This window comes from Channa argus, chromosome 7 (assembly GCF_033026475.1).
Source record: "Channa argus isolate prfri chromosome 7, Channa argus male v1.0, whole genome shotgun sequence".
Taxonomy (NCBI): Eukaryota; Metazoa; Chordata; class Actinopteri; order Anabantiformes; family Channidae; genus Channa; species Channa argus.
In genome coordinates, this window is record NC_090203.1 from 2,119,953 (window position 1) to 2,139,932 (window position 19,980).

At 42.4% G+C, this 19,980-nt stretch overlaps 1 protein-coding gene across 1 annotated transcript; it reads right to left on the bottom strand.

Annotated features, from left to right (window-relative positions):
* Positions 1-1,901: 1,901 nt before the first annotated feature.
* tlr18 (toll-like receptor 18) lies at positions 1,902-12,859 on the bottom strand. The gene is made up of 6 exons (XM_067509996.1): positions 11,864-12,859; positions 9,927-11,109; positions 8,414-8,865; positions 5,559-5,663; positions 2,795-2,945; positions 1,902-2,054 (listed from the first exon to the last, which is right to left on the bottom strand). Exons 1-6 carry the CDS (start codon positions 12,847-12,849, stop codon positions 1,902-1,904), a joined length of 3,030 nt encoding a protein of 1,009 aa, XP_067366097.1. The 5' UTR covers positions 12,850-12,859.
* Between the last annotated feature and the right edge of the window lie 7,121 nt (positions 12,860-19,980).

Here is a 19,980-nt window from a genome sequence, read left to right on the forward strand (position 1 = left end):
AACCGTTGACCTTAAGTATTGTACTAGACTTACAAGAATGAACAGCCAAATACTGAGTATGTAACTATTCTTAATGGTTTTAGAGGATTAAACAGGTTTGAGTATTGAGTATCTTATTTGAGGAGAGTTTGCCGCGGGGAATAATGGGTGTGTATCATCTGGTTTTCAGTTGATATCTTAGTGGTTCAAAGAGGGTAAAGGATCCGAAGGCTCATGTACAGTATGTTTGTCTACGTGACAAAACAAAGGCGATGATTCCTTTTCAATCTTCCAACAGCTCTGAATGGGAGGAGCTTGTTTTTTCTTTTTCTTTCTGACTAAATCTAAGTCTCCATGACTTGTTGGGGAAACAAAAGAATATTTGTGTTGATCTGCAGCCTGTGTGTGTGGTTTTACTAAGCTTTACTGACAAAAACCTGTGCAGCTTGTTCAGTGCTACTTTCTTAACAAACTTGTTTTTCACAAAGTACAGTAGAAATGTTTTTACTGCAAGACACACCGTGTTGTTTCCCGGGGCCTTAAATATAACTGTTTTTTTTTTCTGAGCCAGGCCCGTTTCAAACCTGTCAGAACAGCTCTGACAAAAACACAAGTGCACTTATCTGTCGTGGGAAATAATCCCAACGGTTAAAAGTGAAGTGGTTGATTATGCAGGACCCCATCAACCACAGCCTCTCAGTCAGAACCAGCTGACTCAGAGGACAATTAGATGGCGTCCATGACAGCGTGTTGCATGACAGCGTCAGGGCCGACACCTCATGAGCTCGTGTTTTATCCTGCTCGCCCCATCGTTCTTGCATCAAACGGGTTTAACTGACTGTGCAGGAAGCAGCAGCAACAACAAGTCTGAAAAGTGAAAAACAAGTGCCCACACCTGCAGTATTTGCACACTCATTAATGTTGGACGACTCCATAACTTCACAATTTACATCGACTATCAACAGTGTTTGTCTATGCAAAGCCGGCTTCTTTGGTTTGAATACCTGGCAGAATAAACGTCTGCCGTCACAAGCTGATGTTGAAAGCTTTTGGGAATTTGTATCGTTCAGATGTTCCACTTGCTTTGTTAATGTGCAGCTGTTGAATATGTATTTAACCCTTTTAAAAAAAAAAAAAGCTTCATTAAGGGTTAAGAGTTTTTCCTTCTTACAGGAGATTACAATTTAATTCATGTTTCATGTCAATGTTTGTGTTCTTTCAGGGCACCACTACCTTATGTACAGATACTAAGTAAAGTCAATAAAACCTCTTAACCATGTGTCTTCAAATAATAGAGTGCATCTGAAATTCCAGAGCAGCACCACACCCTGCACTACCCTTCAGGTTTAGAAATGTCAGATCTCATCCACCTTTGTTTGACAAACTACTCAAAGCCTTCCCTAAACTGCAGCTGTTATCCTGCACCAGCAGCTACAGTATTTCTATTCAGCAGATAGTCCGCATTCATTTTATCATTAACACTTCGTATCGGATGATGGTCGGAGACTCGCTCGTGAGCTGTTCCTCACACCATTTAAAGTACTGTGTTCTTTTTCTATACCCAGCCATGATTTGTGTCTCAGTCTCTGGGGCGGGTATCCCGTGAAGGTCTCGTCCCAGTGCAGTCAGAGCTGTCGGATGATTATTAGTGTGGTGATATGAATTACCCCCATCAGACACTGGGTGGCGCCCAAGGTTGCTGGCAAATAAGAGATCAACGCCATAAAGTTGCCTGAGGGGGAACAGATTCCCCTGTGAGTCTTTAAAATGCTTTGACATTAAGCCACCAGACGTGCTTCTTAAAACAACCGACAGGAAAACTGGACATCATCTTTATTAGGATGGAAGACAGAAGCTGTTATTGGCTGTGATCAAGAAATGACTCAAACATTACATTACTGCACAAAGTCATTTAGGGTTTGTTAGGAGCTTTTGTCGCAGCCCTCAAAGAAATCGTTGCAGGCAACAGTCAGTGCAGCCACGAGAACGACAAACTCCTGGAAGTCCACTTCCCCGTCCTGGTTTTCATCCAGGTCAGTCATAATCTTCTCGACTACCATGGGGTCATTGCTGCCCTGAAACAGAAGCATCAGGATTAAAAACTTTAAGTTTAATATTAAAACCTCTGGCATATTTGCACCCATCAGCCCCAGGTGGTCATAATGTCGTCACGGAGGACAAAGGTCAGCACGGACACTGATGCATTGATCAGTGCATCAGCATTTGAATAAATGCCATTAAACTAAAGGAACCTTCAGTTCAGATTATGTCGTCTTGTTGCTCACGCTCTGCAGTTTGTAATCGTGGTCAACCGGCTTTTCCGGAACTCCTCCAGACGACCTCATCTAAACTCCTAATGCTGAAAAAAAAAAAACCTTCCCCTGAAGGTTTGTTTGGCAACAATAGCAGCATATCAGTTTACTACTGCAGGTTAATTAAAAGTTAGAATGGAGTCTCCATTTACGATCATAATTAGGCCATTAAGTGGGTCAGAGCTTTCAGACGGCGTTGCCACCCAAGCCAGGGGGGCCGTGCCATGGTAACAAAATCTAAGCTGCTGCAGTATAAGGCTGCTGAGAATTTACCCTTTGCTTCTTTAAGGGTAAAAACCAGTTACCTGCAGTGTCACTGGGCCCAGCACATTTATGGGAACATGGTCCGATACCGTTTACTTTTACATCAGAAAACACTAAAGCAAAGTCACTTTTATTCAGTCCAGTTAAGACGTTAACCTAATATTTTTATATCATCTCCATAATACTCACAGCAACAGCAGTGTGTATCAAAATGCTCTAAAAACTGCCAACACACTCACGTCCTGGAAGTCTCCAAGTTCTTCCTTCAACAGAGACTTGAGTTCCCGTTTGTTCAGTTTGTACTTGTCACCTTCTTTCCCAGAGTAGGAGTGGAACACTTCAATGAGGCCCATCACAGCTTTTTGCAGGTTGGAGCACATTTTCTCAGTCCTACAGAATGAAAAGAGGACAAAGCAGCAGAATCACTATTTGAAGGAAAGGGGGCGGGGGGGGGCTTAAAAAAAAATAAGCATGGGACAAAACTGGGGGGAAATGATCATTCACATGGCAACGTGGACCAGAGACTGGTTGAGCCTGGTACACCGAGGACCAGAACCTGCACAACGACGTCATCTATCAAGTGACTCGACAGAACAGAGCCGGTTTCAAACCCATTTAGGCTCATGTTTGCAGCTGAATTTCATGTGGGTCAGTTATCAGGGTCCTGGTGTGTGTGTGTGTGTGTGTGTGTGTGTCAATCTGAGATACTTATGGTACACTGCCATCAGTGGCATTAGGTTCACCTCCAAGTCCACATGTTAATGTGCATAGTGTGGGACCTGCCATTTTCACCATCATTGAATTCAGTCAGATGCTTTTATTTCTGAAGAAACACTGAATAGTTTAGATGCCGGTTTGTAGTTTTATTTGTATTTTAGCAGCGATACATTTTGAAACAGACACTGAGTGAGACGCCCAGTTAAATGCTGAGATCAAATTTCCTTTCAACATGTAAAATGAGCCCTCAGATTAGGATAAAGCCTTTTTTTTAATGGCTTAATATCTGCTTTTAAAGTATAGTTACAAACTACACAAGTTGTGAGCAGGTACATTTACTCAATGAGTGCAATTAAATACAGTTGAGGAACCTTTACTTCATTTTGAGTGAAGAGTTTCTGCTAAGTGGAACTTTTAAATAGAAACAAAGTGTCCTTTGGGGGCAGGGGGATTAAATAAAAGACGAGCTAGAGAATAAAAAAAGTTCCATCACATGTGAACACTGCCATTAACAGATTACAAGAAAAACGGGCCCCTGGACACATGGCAAAGGCCCCTCACTCTTTATTGAGCCATTTTAAGTCTGAGGCCTGTAGACATTTTACTTTTATTACAGGACATTTTGTCTCCGTCTGTGGAGTTTGACGTCTGATTCTGAACATTTGTTAAGGGGGGGGGGGGCTTCTGAGTCACTTTGCATTGGCCCATATAGTGAAACATTCTAAACACAAATATCAAACCAAATTTTAACCTTCTGTAAGGGTCAGAACCTTCCACCTTTCCTTCACTGCAGACACCTGAGAAGAGTCATTCCAACTCCCACCTCCGTGAAGCACTGGAGGACAAAAGCCAGACCCCCTGCTGGCCCTGCATGTAAACTAGATTCAGATTGAGGCTTGCGTTACTTTATACATCCCGAGGTTCCTGTTCCAGCATTCAGACTGCTGATTCTTATCTGGCCTCCAAGAGGAGTGAGAGAGAGCTGCCATCAATAATTCAGAGCTGCTCTGTACCTGTGTGTGACGGAGTGTGTGAGGAGGGAAGTTTTAGAGAACAGACATCACTTTGCTGAATGATGCGGTGCCACATTCCCCTAATTAGTCTCGATGAGTGCGGTTAATCAGCCGTTCCCGCCGCGATCAGGGAGCTAATTAAAAGCCTTTGAATGTCAAATGCAAAGTAGGTGTTAATTAACTGAGCCAGAGACTAAAGCACGAAAACCTCGGCATCACTTTTCTCTACACTCCGCAGATTGAGACACACAAACAGCAGCAACTCACCTCAACACGAATGTAAGTGGACGCGCCTTCCTCACGTAGGGTCCCGCTCACCTGTGAGCCTATAAATCACAATCAAGGTAGCCCCTCCCCTCCGGACCGCAGCGACACCGCCCACTTGCAGAGGTGAGCCTCCCCCCTGGTATCTGGCTGCTGCAGAGGCTTTGGGCCTTTCGCACTAGTAGGACAGTAGTAAGGACAGTCAGTGTGACCATTTATGGGGAGTCAGTGCTGGAAAGTACATTTACTTCTGCTTTCATGTACAACTATCAGGTGTTGCTGGTTGACTATTGCAGTTCTTTGTTACATCGACTTCACGAGCCTGCATTTCAGATTTAAATCTGAAATCTCAGTTTTACTCCATTACATTTATTTTCAAATCATAGTTACATTATAGAATCAGATTACTTAAATATAATAAGTATTATAATACTCACAATGTAGCCAAACATACATAAAGTATTTCAAATATTTAAATTGAACAAATGCAATATAAAAGTGATGAATGCATCAATCATTATCATTTAAAAATATCATATTCAATTATGTCAATGGAGCTACTCTGCATTAGCAGTACTTTTACTTTGGGCAATTCAAGTATTCTCAACGCTAATACTTCTACACTTTTACTTGAGTAAGACTTTGAATCCAGGACATTTGCTCGTATCAGAGTATTTCTTCACTACGATGTTTAGACTTTTTGGTAAAACGCAAAGTTCCTCTTCCAGGCTGTGTGCAAGCAAAGGTGGACGAGCAGCAAATGAGCCCCTGGGCACAGACAGACAGAAGACCCCCCCCCCCACATCCTGACTGACACACACAAAATGATGACAAATGAGTCCATTCGACGTAATTTTGTCGTAATGTTTTTTTGCGTGTGTCTCCTTTCTGGGGTTGTTCAGCTCGTCTTTTTTTTTTTTTTGGTCTATCACATATGTCTTGTTGGTCATTTGTAAAACATATGAGTTGACCTCTGGATCTCCTTGGCTCTGTGAACAAATATTCACACTCTGTACAGAGGTTCAGACCCAGGAGGGTCTGCTCTGTCGGGTCCGTTTGGTACGTGTAGGCACTGGACACGTTGGTGGACTGCAGCTGTAGGACTGATAGGCTCCTTTACACCAAAAGTTTCAAGTGAGTGGAACTAAAAAACAGCAAAGATAAGAAGTGGATTAAAAAGTGGAATTGCACGATCTCCCTTGAGTACTGAGGGCTACTTTAGGTCTCTGCTGTGTGTTCAAACTGGCACCAAAAAAAATCTAATATGTGGTTTATGATGTTCTTAATTGCAGGCTGATGCGCTGGTTTCTTTTTTCCAAAGTAAAAGTGAAATGTCAAACTGTTTTGTAGATTTTCTTTGCAAACAAGGCTTATGTGCTGATTTATGTTATCATTATTTGCTTTTGTGTGACCTGTCATGGCTAAGATGGCAGCATCCTTTGCAAAAGGACCAACTCTGCAATGTCTTCAATGTAAGAAAAACCACTGGCGAAATTTGAGATTTTGTCAATTCAGGGCAATAAAATAACCTTTAACCCATCCAAGGTCCACCTCAGCCCAGCTCTCACCACGAACCTCATGTTCTCATGTGGGCATTTAGTTTTATCCTCAGGAGCTTTGCATGAACCCTACAAAGAATTCCTGTGAGATTCGGTGGCATTTATCTCGGGTGCTGTTAACCACAAGAAGAAGGCTGAATGGATTCCTTTATTTATCCTGGTAAACTGAAGAGTCCTTGTTCGCTGCCTATGTGGAATGTACCTGGTATCACTTCTGCTTATTAGATGTGACTAATGCTTTCCTGTAACATCATTTGCAATTAAAGGGATGATTATGGCTGAGTGGCAGTCAAAATTGAGAAGCAATACAAATAGGCCAGTAAATGTGATGCAAAACACTGAGGCTGATTTACATCAGTATCTCCAGGTGGCCAGTGTATGTTTTATGTGCATTTGCATGCATCTAGTTAAACATTCGTCCAAGTGCACGGGGGATTTTACAGTGCTGCAAAAATAATAATAAAATAAAAGGTCACTGCAGTTATGAGTTGATTCACTCAGGCTTGAGTTGCTCTTCAGCTTTTCATTTTGGACCCACAAGCAAATATGTACACACACTACACACTTTGAAAGTCTCAGTAATGTGGCAAAGCAGTTTCACCGGCAATAGTGCAAAATGAGTTTTTTTTTTGAGTTTGTTTTTTGACATTTATTAACTTGAAACTAAGTGATGCTTCCAAATTCAACCTTTGGCTGCATTAACGAAAACCCAAGATTTTCTCAGACCGCAAAAAAGTAATTATAAGACACAAAACACGTTTTTTTCCCGACTTGTCTGGTGAAAAAAAAATGATGCAAGGATTCACAAACACGCTGATACCATTACTATTTATTTGGTGACATATTAATACTGTTTAGGTGGACGTGTGTCCTGCTTTTTACAAGTAATACAAGGGACATAATGTACAGAGAAGATATGAACATAGGATTCTACATGTATTTGCGGTGATGATGAAGTTTCACTTCCCGTCTGTACCAGAAAGTGTTAAGTTCAATGGTGTCATCTACTGGTCACGTTTGCATAGTGTTTTTTTTTTTTTTTTTTGGGGGGTTACTAATATGCAAATTTGGCATAATACTGAATGTGGAAACGAAAGAAATTAACTTTGAAATAAATTTAAAAAATCATGCAAAAATGTGAAAATTGTTTTCCCAAATATAGTAACTGTTATTATACAGAAAAAAAAAGCAAGATTGTTATTAAGAAAAACACGATTTCCCCATTAAATATCAGAACCCAACCTTCCTTCTGAATTTTCACATTCACTCTTCTGCAAATCACTGCAGGTTCAGGCTGTATTTTTATTTACACTGTGGAATATGAAGGAGTCATTGTCTTATCACTGTCTGTCTGTTGAGAATCACTGGCCACCTTTTGTTTTTAAGCATTTTCACTTCATACTGTTGGTTTTGAATAAACTGGAGAACTAGATGTTTTCTCAGGGGAAGTTCAGTCTAGATCATAAAGGACAGTAAACACTGGACACAAACACGTCTCCTCGATGTGGAACTGTGTGTTTGTGATGATTTGTGGTTTTTCTGTTTTGGAGTTATTCTGCCCCCTAGTGGCAAATTGTCTCCAACACACTTATGAATACAACATCATGTCATATCTTCATGACATGAGAGTTTTGAAAGAGGTTTGGAGAAAACAGCAGGACTAAGACAAAGAGCAAAAACAGATCAAGTGAAAACAGATATTCGACAATCCTCACATACTGATATAAATTCCTATGTAATCATTTAAGACAGGTGCCGTCAACTTAAAACACCTGAGATGTTTAGCTGATCGAGCCAATTCAATTTAAACAAGTGATGAGCGTTAAAAAAATTCTACTTGCGTGCTCGTATTTTATCATAAGCTGAAATGACACTAAGCATGTTCTGAATGTAATAATCTACCTACAGTCACAACAGGTCGAATCTCCTCAAAGCAAACCGTATATAAAAGAGTACTAAGAATAAGTTTGGTTCTGTTGTGGAGGATGTAAAACATTCCTGTGTCACCTGTGGATTTGGCTGTGGGAGTTGGAAACTTTGCGATCTCATAACACTTGGCACCAGGATTGTAACAGAGCACGGGCTTTTCACAATGAGGCACCTGTCACTGCATCTTGCTGGCACCTCACATTATTCAAAGTGCAACAAAAGAGTTGCACTTTGGCTCACGGAGCCATCGAGATTGTGGCCTTTTCAGGGCCTGTCAGCCGAGCACCTGGCCTGAGCAGCTCAGAGACAAAGCAGAACAATTTGGCCATAACTGAGACACCATTGAAAGAACATTAGCAATTGTACAATCATTGTTCAAACTGCAACCATATGGATTTGTCCCTGATTTAACAGGTTGTCATTATTCCTCTCCATTTCTGCTTCTTCATCCACATTAGGTTCCTCTGTGTTTGGCCTTCCATCCTCTTGGTGGTGCGCGCTCACGGAAATGTCCCCCACAGATGAAGTTCTGTTCTTAAGACTGTTCGTCCCCCTACGGGTCATTGTGGGCTTCCCCAGAACACTTTTCAGCTGTGCCCAGAAAAAGGCCTGCTGGTTGACCTGCTGAGGCCACTCCAGGTACGTCTTAGTGCTCAGCATTTTCTTAAGCTTGCAGTACTTGCTGGGCAGGCAGCTGGGATCAATGGGCTCCTTCACCACCAGGATGACATCACTGAAGGTCTTCCCCATCGCTCTTTGCTGAGCAAAATACAGCTCGTAGTTGCACCACTCGCTGTTAACAAAGTTTCGGGAGAGGATGAATATTACCTGAGAACGGAGGGAAAAAAATGGAAAGCATTGAAAATATGCTTTATAATTGCACTTGCTTTAAGCATGATGAGGGTGAAAGTGGCTGTAAAAACATTGGGGAATGTTTGCACGGATGAAAACTGTAGACATCTTTTTGTCAGTACAATTCGATCCCACTACGCTCCGTGGCGTTGCTTGTTTCCACACATGCACTGCAACAATAAATTGATCTAGACACGAACTGGAGGAGCTGCATGTGTAAATGCAAATGACCTGACCGATTTGCTGGAAACAAAACACTGGGATTTCTAAAGAAATTCAGACAGAGAAATTATATTTCTTTCTCAGCCATATAAGAATCAATATTATAAACGTGGCATTGAGTTTTCATTTGACTTTTGTTTCTAGGAATCCATCAGATTACTCAAACACCTTGCAAGACGATACTAAAAACTTCCTTAAAAAAGGTTGAAAGGGAAAATCACACGTTTGCTGCAACACGAAACTGCTACTTCCTAACCTTGCTTAATAAGCCCACATTTGTAATCACGCAGCTAATTCCACAGACGCTGCAACGCCAGCTGGTGGGTTTCGCCACTACTGAAAATACCCACTACTGAATATTTCCCATCAGATGTTATTGCAAAGATCTTTGCAGAAACAGGTGTGTCTAAAACCTGGCTTAAAGTCAGTGACAAAGAAGGGAATCACCCATGAATAAAGGTTACGTTTGGTTCGTAGCTAATTAAAAGTAATTAGGTTAGATCTGAATTACAGTAAAGAGTTCAAATTGTTGAAAAACAAAAAGCGACAAAACCCTAACCGAACTGGCTGGTGGTGGCCTGGGAGGAAGAGAAAGAAGTTAGAGATGAAGCAACTTATACAGGGTGAGGTCCAGTTATTTGGGTGCATGCTACTTCCCGATGGCTGACCTAAGCGGACTAAAACCAGGCCTACAAGCAGCAGGCAAAGAGAGAGAGACACTGCAAGCGGTTTTGGAAGCTAGTGGAACTGTTGTGTGTACCAGTAGAGCCTCACTTTGACCTAAATGCCTTCTATCACATAACCATGTTTAGTACCTTACGACTGCTTTCGATGTTCTCAATGATGTTATCAATGATCCATTTTCCCGGCATGAAGTCCCTCTCGTGAATACAAAGTCGATAGGGGTTTTGGTTATCCTCTAGACATGGCAAGAGCTGGTCCCTCACCCAGTCTGCATCAGAGTGGCTGTATGATATGAAGGCATGATAGGTAAAAGCCTCCGGTTCGCCTGCTGCTCTTTCCTTGTGAGCTCTGTACTTGGCCCTGATGATCTGATAGGTGGCCTTCGTGTACCATGGGAGGTCAAAAATATAGCAAATCAGCATTAATATTAAGATCACCACTGTGGTGGTTGCAACACAGATGATGATGAGTAGTCGGATATCACAAGCCACCTTTCCTGGAATGAATTTAAAGATCAATTTGTTTAGAAAGGGTTCTGGGTGGTAACATCTGTAGCTCAATGGCCAGTCAGTGAGGTTAATCCTTTCATTGGAAATTGTATCCTCAATGAAAGCATGGAGCTCACAGGTACAATGGTAAGGATTGTTCCCTGCCCGCATGTGAGACAGCTGAGGCATATCCTGGAAGGATGCCTTGCTAATGAGGCCGAATGAATTCCCATCCAAAGCCAGGAAATGCAAGGATGGACTTTCCCACTTAGATGGGATGAACTTGATCTTATTCCCACTCAGCAGGAGTTCTTGCAGGTTAGTGGCTTTCTCAAAGTATATCATATTCAGCTGGTCCAGGTCGCAATAAGACAGGTCCAAGAAGTGCACTGTCGTGGGCAGACAGAGGAGGGCTTTGCTTACGAATCGATTGTGATGAGCGATTAGCCGGGTGATATTTTGTTGCCAAACACAGTCTTGACTCTTTTCAGTAGATCCCAGATTGTTGTAGCTTAAATCCAACACCTGCAGCTTCTTAAACTCCCTTGTTAGTGATGATAAATCTTTCAAGCTGCTCAGGTCATTGGTGCTCAAGTTGAAGGTATGAAGATTTGGCAATACGGCCTTATAATCACAGCCCTGGTTAAGGATGAACTCATTTTTTAGTCGATTGTTGGAGACATCCAGCATCTCCACACCTTCCATCTCAACCCAGGCGTCGCAAGGCACAGAGTTGAAATACACATACTGAACAGAGAGTTCCTTAATGTGATTAAACCAGGTGAAGCGCCAGTCGAACCGCAGCACATCAGGGTTGCTGATATACCTGCAAATGAATAGAAATTTGAGGGCTAGCATCAGTATCTGTCTTACTTTACAGTCAACTGTGGTAAGATTGTAAGTTAGCTGTAAACCTAAGAAACCTGATTAGAAGTTAAGCTTTTTTCTGTGGAAAGTCGGTGGAAGGAACCTGATTGGACTGATGCACAGTCTGTGAACAAAGGCTGGCGAAGTTGTGCTTCTGCGTCCTGCATGTACGTAAACTAATGCAGGTTACATTCAAAGATGTTGGCAAAGGTGTTTTTGTTATACTCTCGCAATCGAGTGTAGGCGTCCACAGTGTTGCATGTTGCAAACCACAATTTACTGAAGAAGTGGAGTAAAACTGGAAGTGGAAAGTAGCATAACGCTGGCACAGACAGATCTGTACCAATTACTGAAGGATGAGTGGAACAAAATGGTCATAGTTCTGGTCATAGATTATTTCATAACTTTGATCACCATGTTTTTTTTTTTTCATTCCTTTCTTTTTCGATCCAAATCATTAACCTGCTTAGTACACGCAGCTGCACAAAATGCATTGTTGAAACTTGGTAGGGGCTAAAATTGTTCTAAACTGAATCTTGGCTAAACTGGCAACTATTTTTACAGTTTTTCAATTTTATTGGGAAACAATTAATGGGTTTGAGGTCGAGATGGATTCAGGGACTGAATGCTCAATGCTAATTTTACAAACAGGTCGGTGTTTCATGAGAAATTTCCCTTTGAATTATTTAACACGGTGCCTTAACAATACTCACCACAGATCCAACTTATCCAGTGCCAGGTTTGTGATGCTGGAACCTGCTCCGCTATCAACAAATGTGGGCGAACGAGCAAAGTCGATGTACTGAAGTCTTACATTTTTGATAGGGGCAACTTGCAAGTTCATCAAAGCCATCCTTAGGAGATTCTCATTGAATTTACCTCTGTGAAAGATGAGCTGTTTGGTTGTGATGTATTTTAAACCCTGGAAAATGTCCTCCTTTCCCAGGTAGTACATAAACTCAAAGAGGTTACGGAACTGGATGAATCTGAAGGTCTTGTTGGCGAGATCATGAAGCATGTGAAGGAGGGCTCCAGGCTGTTGATCTATGGCCATATCAAAGCTCATGTCCTGTGTCTGAATAGCTTCCAAACTTCCAGGCTCATAGTAACTTAGATTGGAGGAACATTTAATAGCAAAACCTTTTAACTTGATGGCTTTCAGGGGATGAAAATCTGCTTTCTTCAGGCCAATCAACAGAGGGCCACCCATAGAGAGTTGCTGGAGTTTGGCAAATTTAGAGAAGCTATGAGCCAATGTGGCATGTTTGTAAAGGTTATTGGACATGTAGAGCTCTCTGAGATTTAAGAGGGGAGTCAGCGCTGCGGCAGGAATTTCTTGCAGGGAGTTATTGAAGATGTTAAGGTTTTCCAGTGCACTGTTGTTTTTAAATGCATCATTGTCAATGTGTGAAATGTTATTGTACTGTAGCCGAAGGGTGCGAAGCTGAGGGAGGCGGACGAAGTCATTTGCATGGACGGCTCGAAGTTTATTGGAGGAGAGATCTATCTCTTCAAGCGTGGATGGAAAATGTCTCCATGGGACACATTCGAGCTGTCTTCCTACGCAGTCTGCACAGCGGCCAGAGTCGTAGATGCGGCAGAGCTGCTCCTCAGAGTTAGCGGGTAGGGGTGAAGATGGAGTCTCGGACGTGAGGGCTCCAAGCAGCAGAGCACTGTAATGAATCAACTTCCAAATCATGCTGATAAATCTGTAAAACACAGGAACACCGAGGATTAACTATCACCATCATTTTACTCGCCACAGCTGCCGATGCAGGTGCAGGACCTGCTTCGAAAATGATGTGACATCGTGATCTGTGCAACCACTGCAAGAGATGAAAGTTACTGTTTCCAGAAGTGGACGCGTTATTCTAAAGTGAAACCTGAAAAAAAAAAAAAAAGGAAACTGGGAAACAGAATAAATGCATTAGCTTCTATTCCTCAAATAGGAAATAGGGGAAATCATTCTTTTCTGGTCAGATAAAGAAACCTCAAGCTGTTAAACACATAACTGAGAGACAGGAAAGAAATCAACACATTAGAGACACGTAACAAAGGGAAAGCTTTGATCAATTTTCTGCCATTTCCAATCAAATCCTGAATGCGCCTCAGAGAAAACCACCTACATTCTGCACGATAAGTGGACCTTGCAAGACGCACAATAGCCAAGCGGCTGCACACATCACTCCACAATCATTACGGGCACTCAGGCGGCTAACGTGCAGCGAAAAAGACGTCAGACTCATCCATATTAAGCCGACATTTTCATCGCCCCTCTAATTTACAACAACATTTACAGCATAAAACTGTGCACTGGGCAACACTTACCCACTGGACCAGTTTCCTGCTTCGAGCTGTTAACACAGACTCTTTGAAACACGTTTGTCCTCGACCTTTATTTATACTGCAGGTTGAGTACACATTGTTTCAGCCCTTACGCAGAGGAGCCATCACTATGTTAAACTAACAGTCTCAGTCTTATCTAGTGATGTGAGTTGAATAAACATTTATGTCTGTGCTGATATGGGAAGTGTTTTCTTATTTATTTTAGGCTGTTATAGTTCATCATACTACATTTGTTTATGGTCTGTTAATCTGTGAAAACTTTGGATCTGTATGGAAAGATGGTGAACATCGTCCTTATGAAGCAACACTGTCGTATTGAGACGCATTGTGCAACTCTCATACCTCTCAAGTCATGTCAGTGATTCACTGTTAACAAGTTCTTCAGTGGATGGAAGACGATATTCTCTGAATAAACACAAGTCGCCGTTTGTTTACTGTGTGATCTCCCTCTTTACATAAACCATGTGCAGGAAAACAGAAGCCGTCAGCTGCTTCGTTAAGGAAAACCAGAAACACCCATTGGCCATCTATTCAGGTTAATCGAGGACAGCTGTCCCTGGAAATGGACAGTAAATCAGAGGGACATCAATAATGTTGACTTAGTTAAACCCCTTGCATGAAAGGAACTGTTGTAAAATGATGCTATAATATCACCCAGCAATGACAAATGTTGTGAATGGACACAATTTGAGGTAAAAGGGGCTTTAAGGAGTTAGTTCAGTTCTTTGAGTGCAATGTTCAACTGGCTTCCTATGGCTTTAATTTAGGCTGCAAATGCACGTTAATCTTTTTAAACCTCTCATACTGGAATATTTCTCGACGTCTAGCTAAAACCCTCCTCCAGATGAAATCACCCAAGACATTTTTCGGCTCGAAGCAGAGATATGAGTGAGGGAGAGAGATGTTTCACAGGGCGGCTGTAGCTCAGATGGTACGGCAGTCGTCCACGGACCACAGGGTCAGTGGCTCGATCCCCGGTCCCTGGGTAAGACGGTGAACCCCAAGTTGCTCCCGGTGGGTCAGGTGAGCCCCTTGCATGGCAGCCACCACCATCAGTGTGTGTGAAAGGGTGAATGGGAATCAACATTGTGAAGTGCAGCGCTATAGAAGTGGCCATTTACCATTTAGATATTTTAATGTAGGGAAATCAGAGGCACGTTTTATGGCCGTCAGTTACATCTTCTTCTCCTTTTCCTTTCAGCTGTTCCCTTTCAGGGGTCACCCACAGCAAATCTGTCCTCTGCATCCTCTTCTCTCACACCAACTAACTTCATGTCCTCTCTCACTACATCCATGTGGCTCCTCAAACTGAAACGGAAAACCATGAAACGCAAGATCAATTCAGACAGTGTGCACACATTTTCCTTTCAAACCAGTATTAACAGACTCACAGAACATGGCCGAGACACTTTTCATGCACAGGCCTAATTATTAAATATTGATGCTGTGGCTTCTGTCATCTTATTTATTATTTATTTCCATCTGAAATATAGAGCCCTCTACATTGTGCCATGGCAGTGATCCTGCAGGTTCGAGGGTTTGACAAAATGGACAATATCAGTTTCCAGAGACTACTCACCCGAGGAAAAACACAACGGCAGCAGGCTTTTCAGTAAATGCCCACAAGCGACATGTTTAAATTCAACTAGTGAAGCTATGTAGCAGCTAGAGAAGCAATGACCTCTGGCCGCCATGGGTGAAGTAGTAAACAGTGTGAATTGCTACCACAGCCGCAGAGGGAGAAGCCAGGATGAGGCAAACGTGACTAGTGTTTGCTTCCTGTTTCCCAGTTTAGTCTTCTTTTACCTACCCTCACCCAACGTGTAGCTGCTGTCATTATAACGTGCTGTATGTCCCTAAGCCCGCTCAAACCTTTTCCCCGCACTTATAAGTGTTGTTTAGGCAACTGTGAATTGCATTTAGCTGTTTAATGTGGAGGGTGTTAGATCGTCATGCACAGACTAGAAATGTGGCGACAGCAAGTAACTTTTCTATTCTCAAATCTTAACAGATTTTAACAACTGGGGAGAAATTTCTCATATTTCAATGTTAAGAACGCAAACACACCAGACAGTTCAGTCAAGTCCAGGAACCTGTGATACCATAGAAACGTCTGTGATAAAACGGGACTTAAACATGGAGCCGACCTGTTGGTTGGGGCCACTTGTGATATGGGAAAGGATGGTTTCCCTCCACACAAAAAGCATAAAGTTAGATTGCAATGTTTCACTAATATACGTTTCAGACCGAACTGAGAGCCAGCACAGTACAACATGTTCCCAGGAGCACACAGTAATCACAGGCCTCAGCGACTACATGCCTGCGACTCCCAACCAGTCAGCTTTAACTGAAGAAACCTGTTAGATAGGAGGTGGAATGTCACCAGGAACCTCATGTCCAAGCTGAGAATCTCCGCACACATTCACATTCTATATTCCCACACAGCCCACGTACATTCAGACGAACAGCATGACACAACCCGGCACCTGCTCCCTGCTCGCTCCTTTCTAATGCTCCTGCCCTTTTTGTTTCTCTGGGCATCACAAGCAGCAGACTGCTGAAACAAGTCATTTTTTTCACACTTCGCAGCATCAGTCAGCAAAGCCTTTTCTGTTCTAACGCGTCTATCCTGCTTTCTGCCGTGGATGTTTGTTTGATCATAAACAAAAGTTGCCAAAAATGTTTGTGTGTGACTCTGTGACGGTTTTGTTGTCTCTTGTGCATCCATCCTTTTAACTCCTTATCCCGTTCAGGATTGTGGGGGCTAGTAATCATGCATGAAAAATCTGGCTGTGTATGTCTGTAAAAGCAAGGTCTGCACTTATATAGCACTTTTCTACTATTGGCACACACACACACACACACTCACACACTGATGGGGCAGCTGCTATGCAGCTGGCCAACGCTCACAGGGAGAAACAAAGTTGGAGTTAAGTGTCTTGCTGAAAGACACTAGAGATCGAACCAACAACCCTGAGGTTGGTGGACGACCGCTCCACCTACTGAGCCACAGTCGCCCCAACAAGCAATAAAAATGCATATCGACTGATCGTCTTGTGCCAGAACTGTATAGTGAGATGTAAACGATGCAACTACATCCATACATCCATCAGTTCGACCTCGAGGAAACACTGCGTTTGTGAGTAGTGGTCGTGTGTGTTGGTAGGCAGTAGCTCATGGCTGTATTATTAGAAGTGGATCCAGAAACATGGCGTCCATCCACTCTTGGGAAAGTCCAGATACTGGACCTTGGCCTTTCAATTACCCTGATGATCCCTACGCCGCCATGTTTTGGGCCCATACAGCATGTGCAGCAGCACACATGAATGGGGTCAAAATAAAATAATCTTATTTTTCCAGACTTTCCAAATTATACTGGACTGAGTTCATGATGATAATAAAGAGAAAGTCACAAGGCTTCACTGTGTTATAGTGGCTCCGGTGAAAGAGCCTTTTAGGTCAGTGTAGGTCATGTGGTGAATGTGGAAGTTGCATTAGCACCACTGGACAAAATTCCCTGCACAGCCCTGATCTAGGGTTTCGGTAGCGCTCAGCGTAAACAATTGGATGCAGCGTTCACCTGTAAGTTGTGGTTATGCAAGACCAAACTAGTGAGGTGGGTCAAAAAAAGTCAAAAGAATTCTTGGGCAAAATCTTCTCTATTAAGTAATAAGTCAATTTAGCTGTATGTTCCGAGTTGTCAGTGCAGTTGACCTCGGCATACTTTGACGTTAACCTGCCTGGCAGGATTTTCTTCATGATCTCTCCCTGTTCCGTGGTGTGCAGCCAGGAATGTGCACAAATATGTTGGCAGGCTGTGCTCAATTTCATCCTTGGGTGTAATTTCCTTCTGTTTCAGAAAAGAGGTGTTGCAATTCAGTGTCAACACACTTTTCATTGAATGGTAACGTATTAACTGCTCACACCACACTGAAACGCATCTCACTGTGCACACACATCGTAAAGCCTTTCTCCTGGTCAATACGTTTCATGTGTAGTTTGGCCCACTGCCATGTTCATAGGAGCCACGAAGACAACTGGGAAAATATTTGGTTTGCCTTTTGCAAAACCTGAAATGTGTAGGATCCACGGGCTGGCACTGCCTGGCAACGACGTTCTTTATCTTTGGACTCAGCTGAAGAGGCATTGCAACAAAATGATGCACACTGACACCTCACTGCAGCCGTGTGGCGAGAAAAGTGAACAATATAACTGGAAATGTGTCAGCGTGACACCAAGTCTCTATGTCCTCCAAAATACAAACGTTTTCTACTAGTTTACCTTTTCCTTATGTTACAGACTACGGGGTTGTAATAAACCCAATTCATTAGCAAACCAGCCCCCGGAGGAAAACAGGGGTATTTGACCAAAATCCACTCGGATCATTTTAAAAACGAATGCTGGTAGAAGTGTCCCTGCTGTGTTTTGCGGCCTTGGGACTGTGCAAGCTTATCTGAGACGATGCCAAGCATTTCACAGTGAAACATCCTTTATAAAAGTTCTCTGCAAAGCGGCTTTCTGTCACAGCAGTCCTGTTGTTCAACCTGCCCTAGAAAAAAAAACAAAACACTTTATTTAAACGTAATAAACAGATTAGACACGGAGTTCAAAACATTTCTTTCAGCAGATTTAAATAAATCCAGAAAAAGTCTATTCCGCCCCACGTTTTTCAGATGATAGATCTTGATCCTATGCTTCAGCTGTCTTGTAATTAAAGTCCCTGCCGTGTTGATGCAAACAGTGCATAAAAATGATCAATCGCTCCTGCTCTGGCCCTGTTACTAACACATTAAAGTTATGCATCACGTGCATTATGCTTAAAGTGCAGCTGATGATGACAGCATGCGGCTAATGAGGTCTGTGTGTGTAGTGCATCTCATGGCTGATGTGGTATTGAGCCGCTGGCCTCATGCAGAGATGAGGGGCGGTCTACAGAAGATTGTGGGGTTGGTTTTTTTGAGCGCATTCTCACTGGATTCATCCTGAAGCTGAGGTGTTTTACTCACGCTGTACAGCTCCATGGTGCGAGCAGCCGGTCAATGTCAAACAAGAAAAATGCCTCTTTTATTGATTAAACTATGATATCTCTCTGATATGAATGGCGTCGCCCACTGAGCCCAAAGCTCAGTTAATGCCTAATGTTTACCCAGCAGTCAATGGTCGGTGGCAAACAGCTCTTTCATTTACAGGTATCGGCAGCACTGTGTCAGTTGCTGCTGCACAGTACATTAAACTGAGCTGCGCTCTTTGCTGAGGTTCAGTGATGCTCCCTGTTTATGTGATACACACTAACACAGCTGCACTCGTACTTGAGCTGGGAACATTCTGCTCCCAGGTCAACAAATTCCGTGTCTCAAGTGACAGATGCAGAGTGTTTACTGTTTCTTTTTACCTTTGCAGGCGTTTTTTACAGGACAGAGGCCCTATAGGGACTAAAAGCAGCGGTGTGGCTGAATAAAATGCGTAGCTGCTCGCTAAAATGGCATTTGAAAAACATCTTCCCACTCAAATCTGGTGATATTTAAACATGCAGGTAATGTTGTTTGCCCAGGTTTTGCAATAGTGAGAAAGGAGTTTAATTTCTGTAACACTGTTTACAGCAAGAGAGATAAATATCTAACATGTTTGACTTATAAAACCAAATGTACCTGCTTGTGTAGATAAAAAAAAAAAAGAGGCGTCGGTTGAGCAACGGAAAGTGGCCTTATGCGATGTAATAACTGCAAACAATACAAAGTGAAAAGCGAACAGCAGCTGATGACCACTGGGAAAGGGAACAGATAGTGCATGAAATCATCTTTCACAAAGGAAGTCGCAAGAACTTCCTGAAGCTGCCATCAACATTTTCCTTGCCTGCTTCTTCCCACTACCCAAAACAAAATAGTAATAGTTTGCATTTTATGATCCATCAAAGCAGAAAAACACAGGTCTGACTAAGGCAACCGTGTCCGACTTAGTCACAAGTGACGAGGCAAAATGTTTTTCCCAGAACAGAGCCAGTATTTTAATGTCATTAGTTACAGCCAGGCTTTTCCTGTCATTGCCATTTAAAAATCCGCTAAGAGAAACTTCTATTGTGTGTTGTTTTTTTAACTTAACTTCTTCATTTAGTTGATTCAGTTCACTAAAGTTATCCACAGAATAATTAAGTTAAAAGCATATACATATGAAACATATGAAAAGTCTTATTTCACAACGTACAGCCCAGTATGGCCACAAAAAGGAAGGATTGTTCCACAAAGAACAACGTCTGTGTCATTGCCCTACTGAGTGACTTCAGCTAGAACTGAGTAGTCAATGAGTTACTTTTACCAGTCAAGTCAAACGGAGGCCAGGGGTCTACAGAACAAACCTGCAGTAATGAGTTCAGAGGTTTTTTTGTTTGACTGGAGTTCAGAACATTTGGTGATGTATGAGGTTTTCTTTTGAACTTAATGGTGCGGCTGAGCAGTGTATACATTTGTGCATTATTTTTAGAAGATGC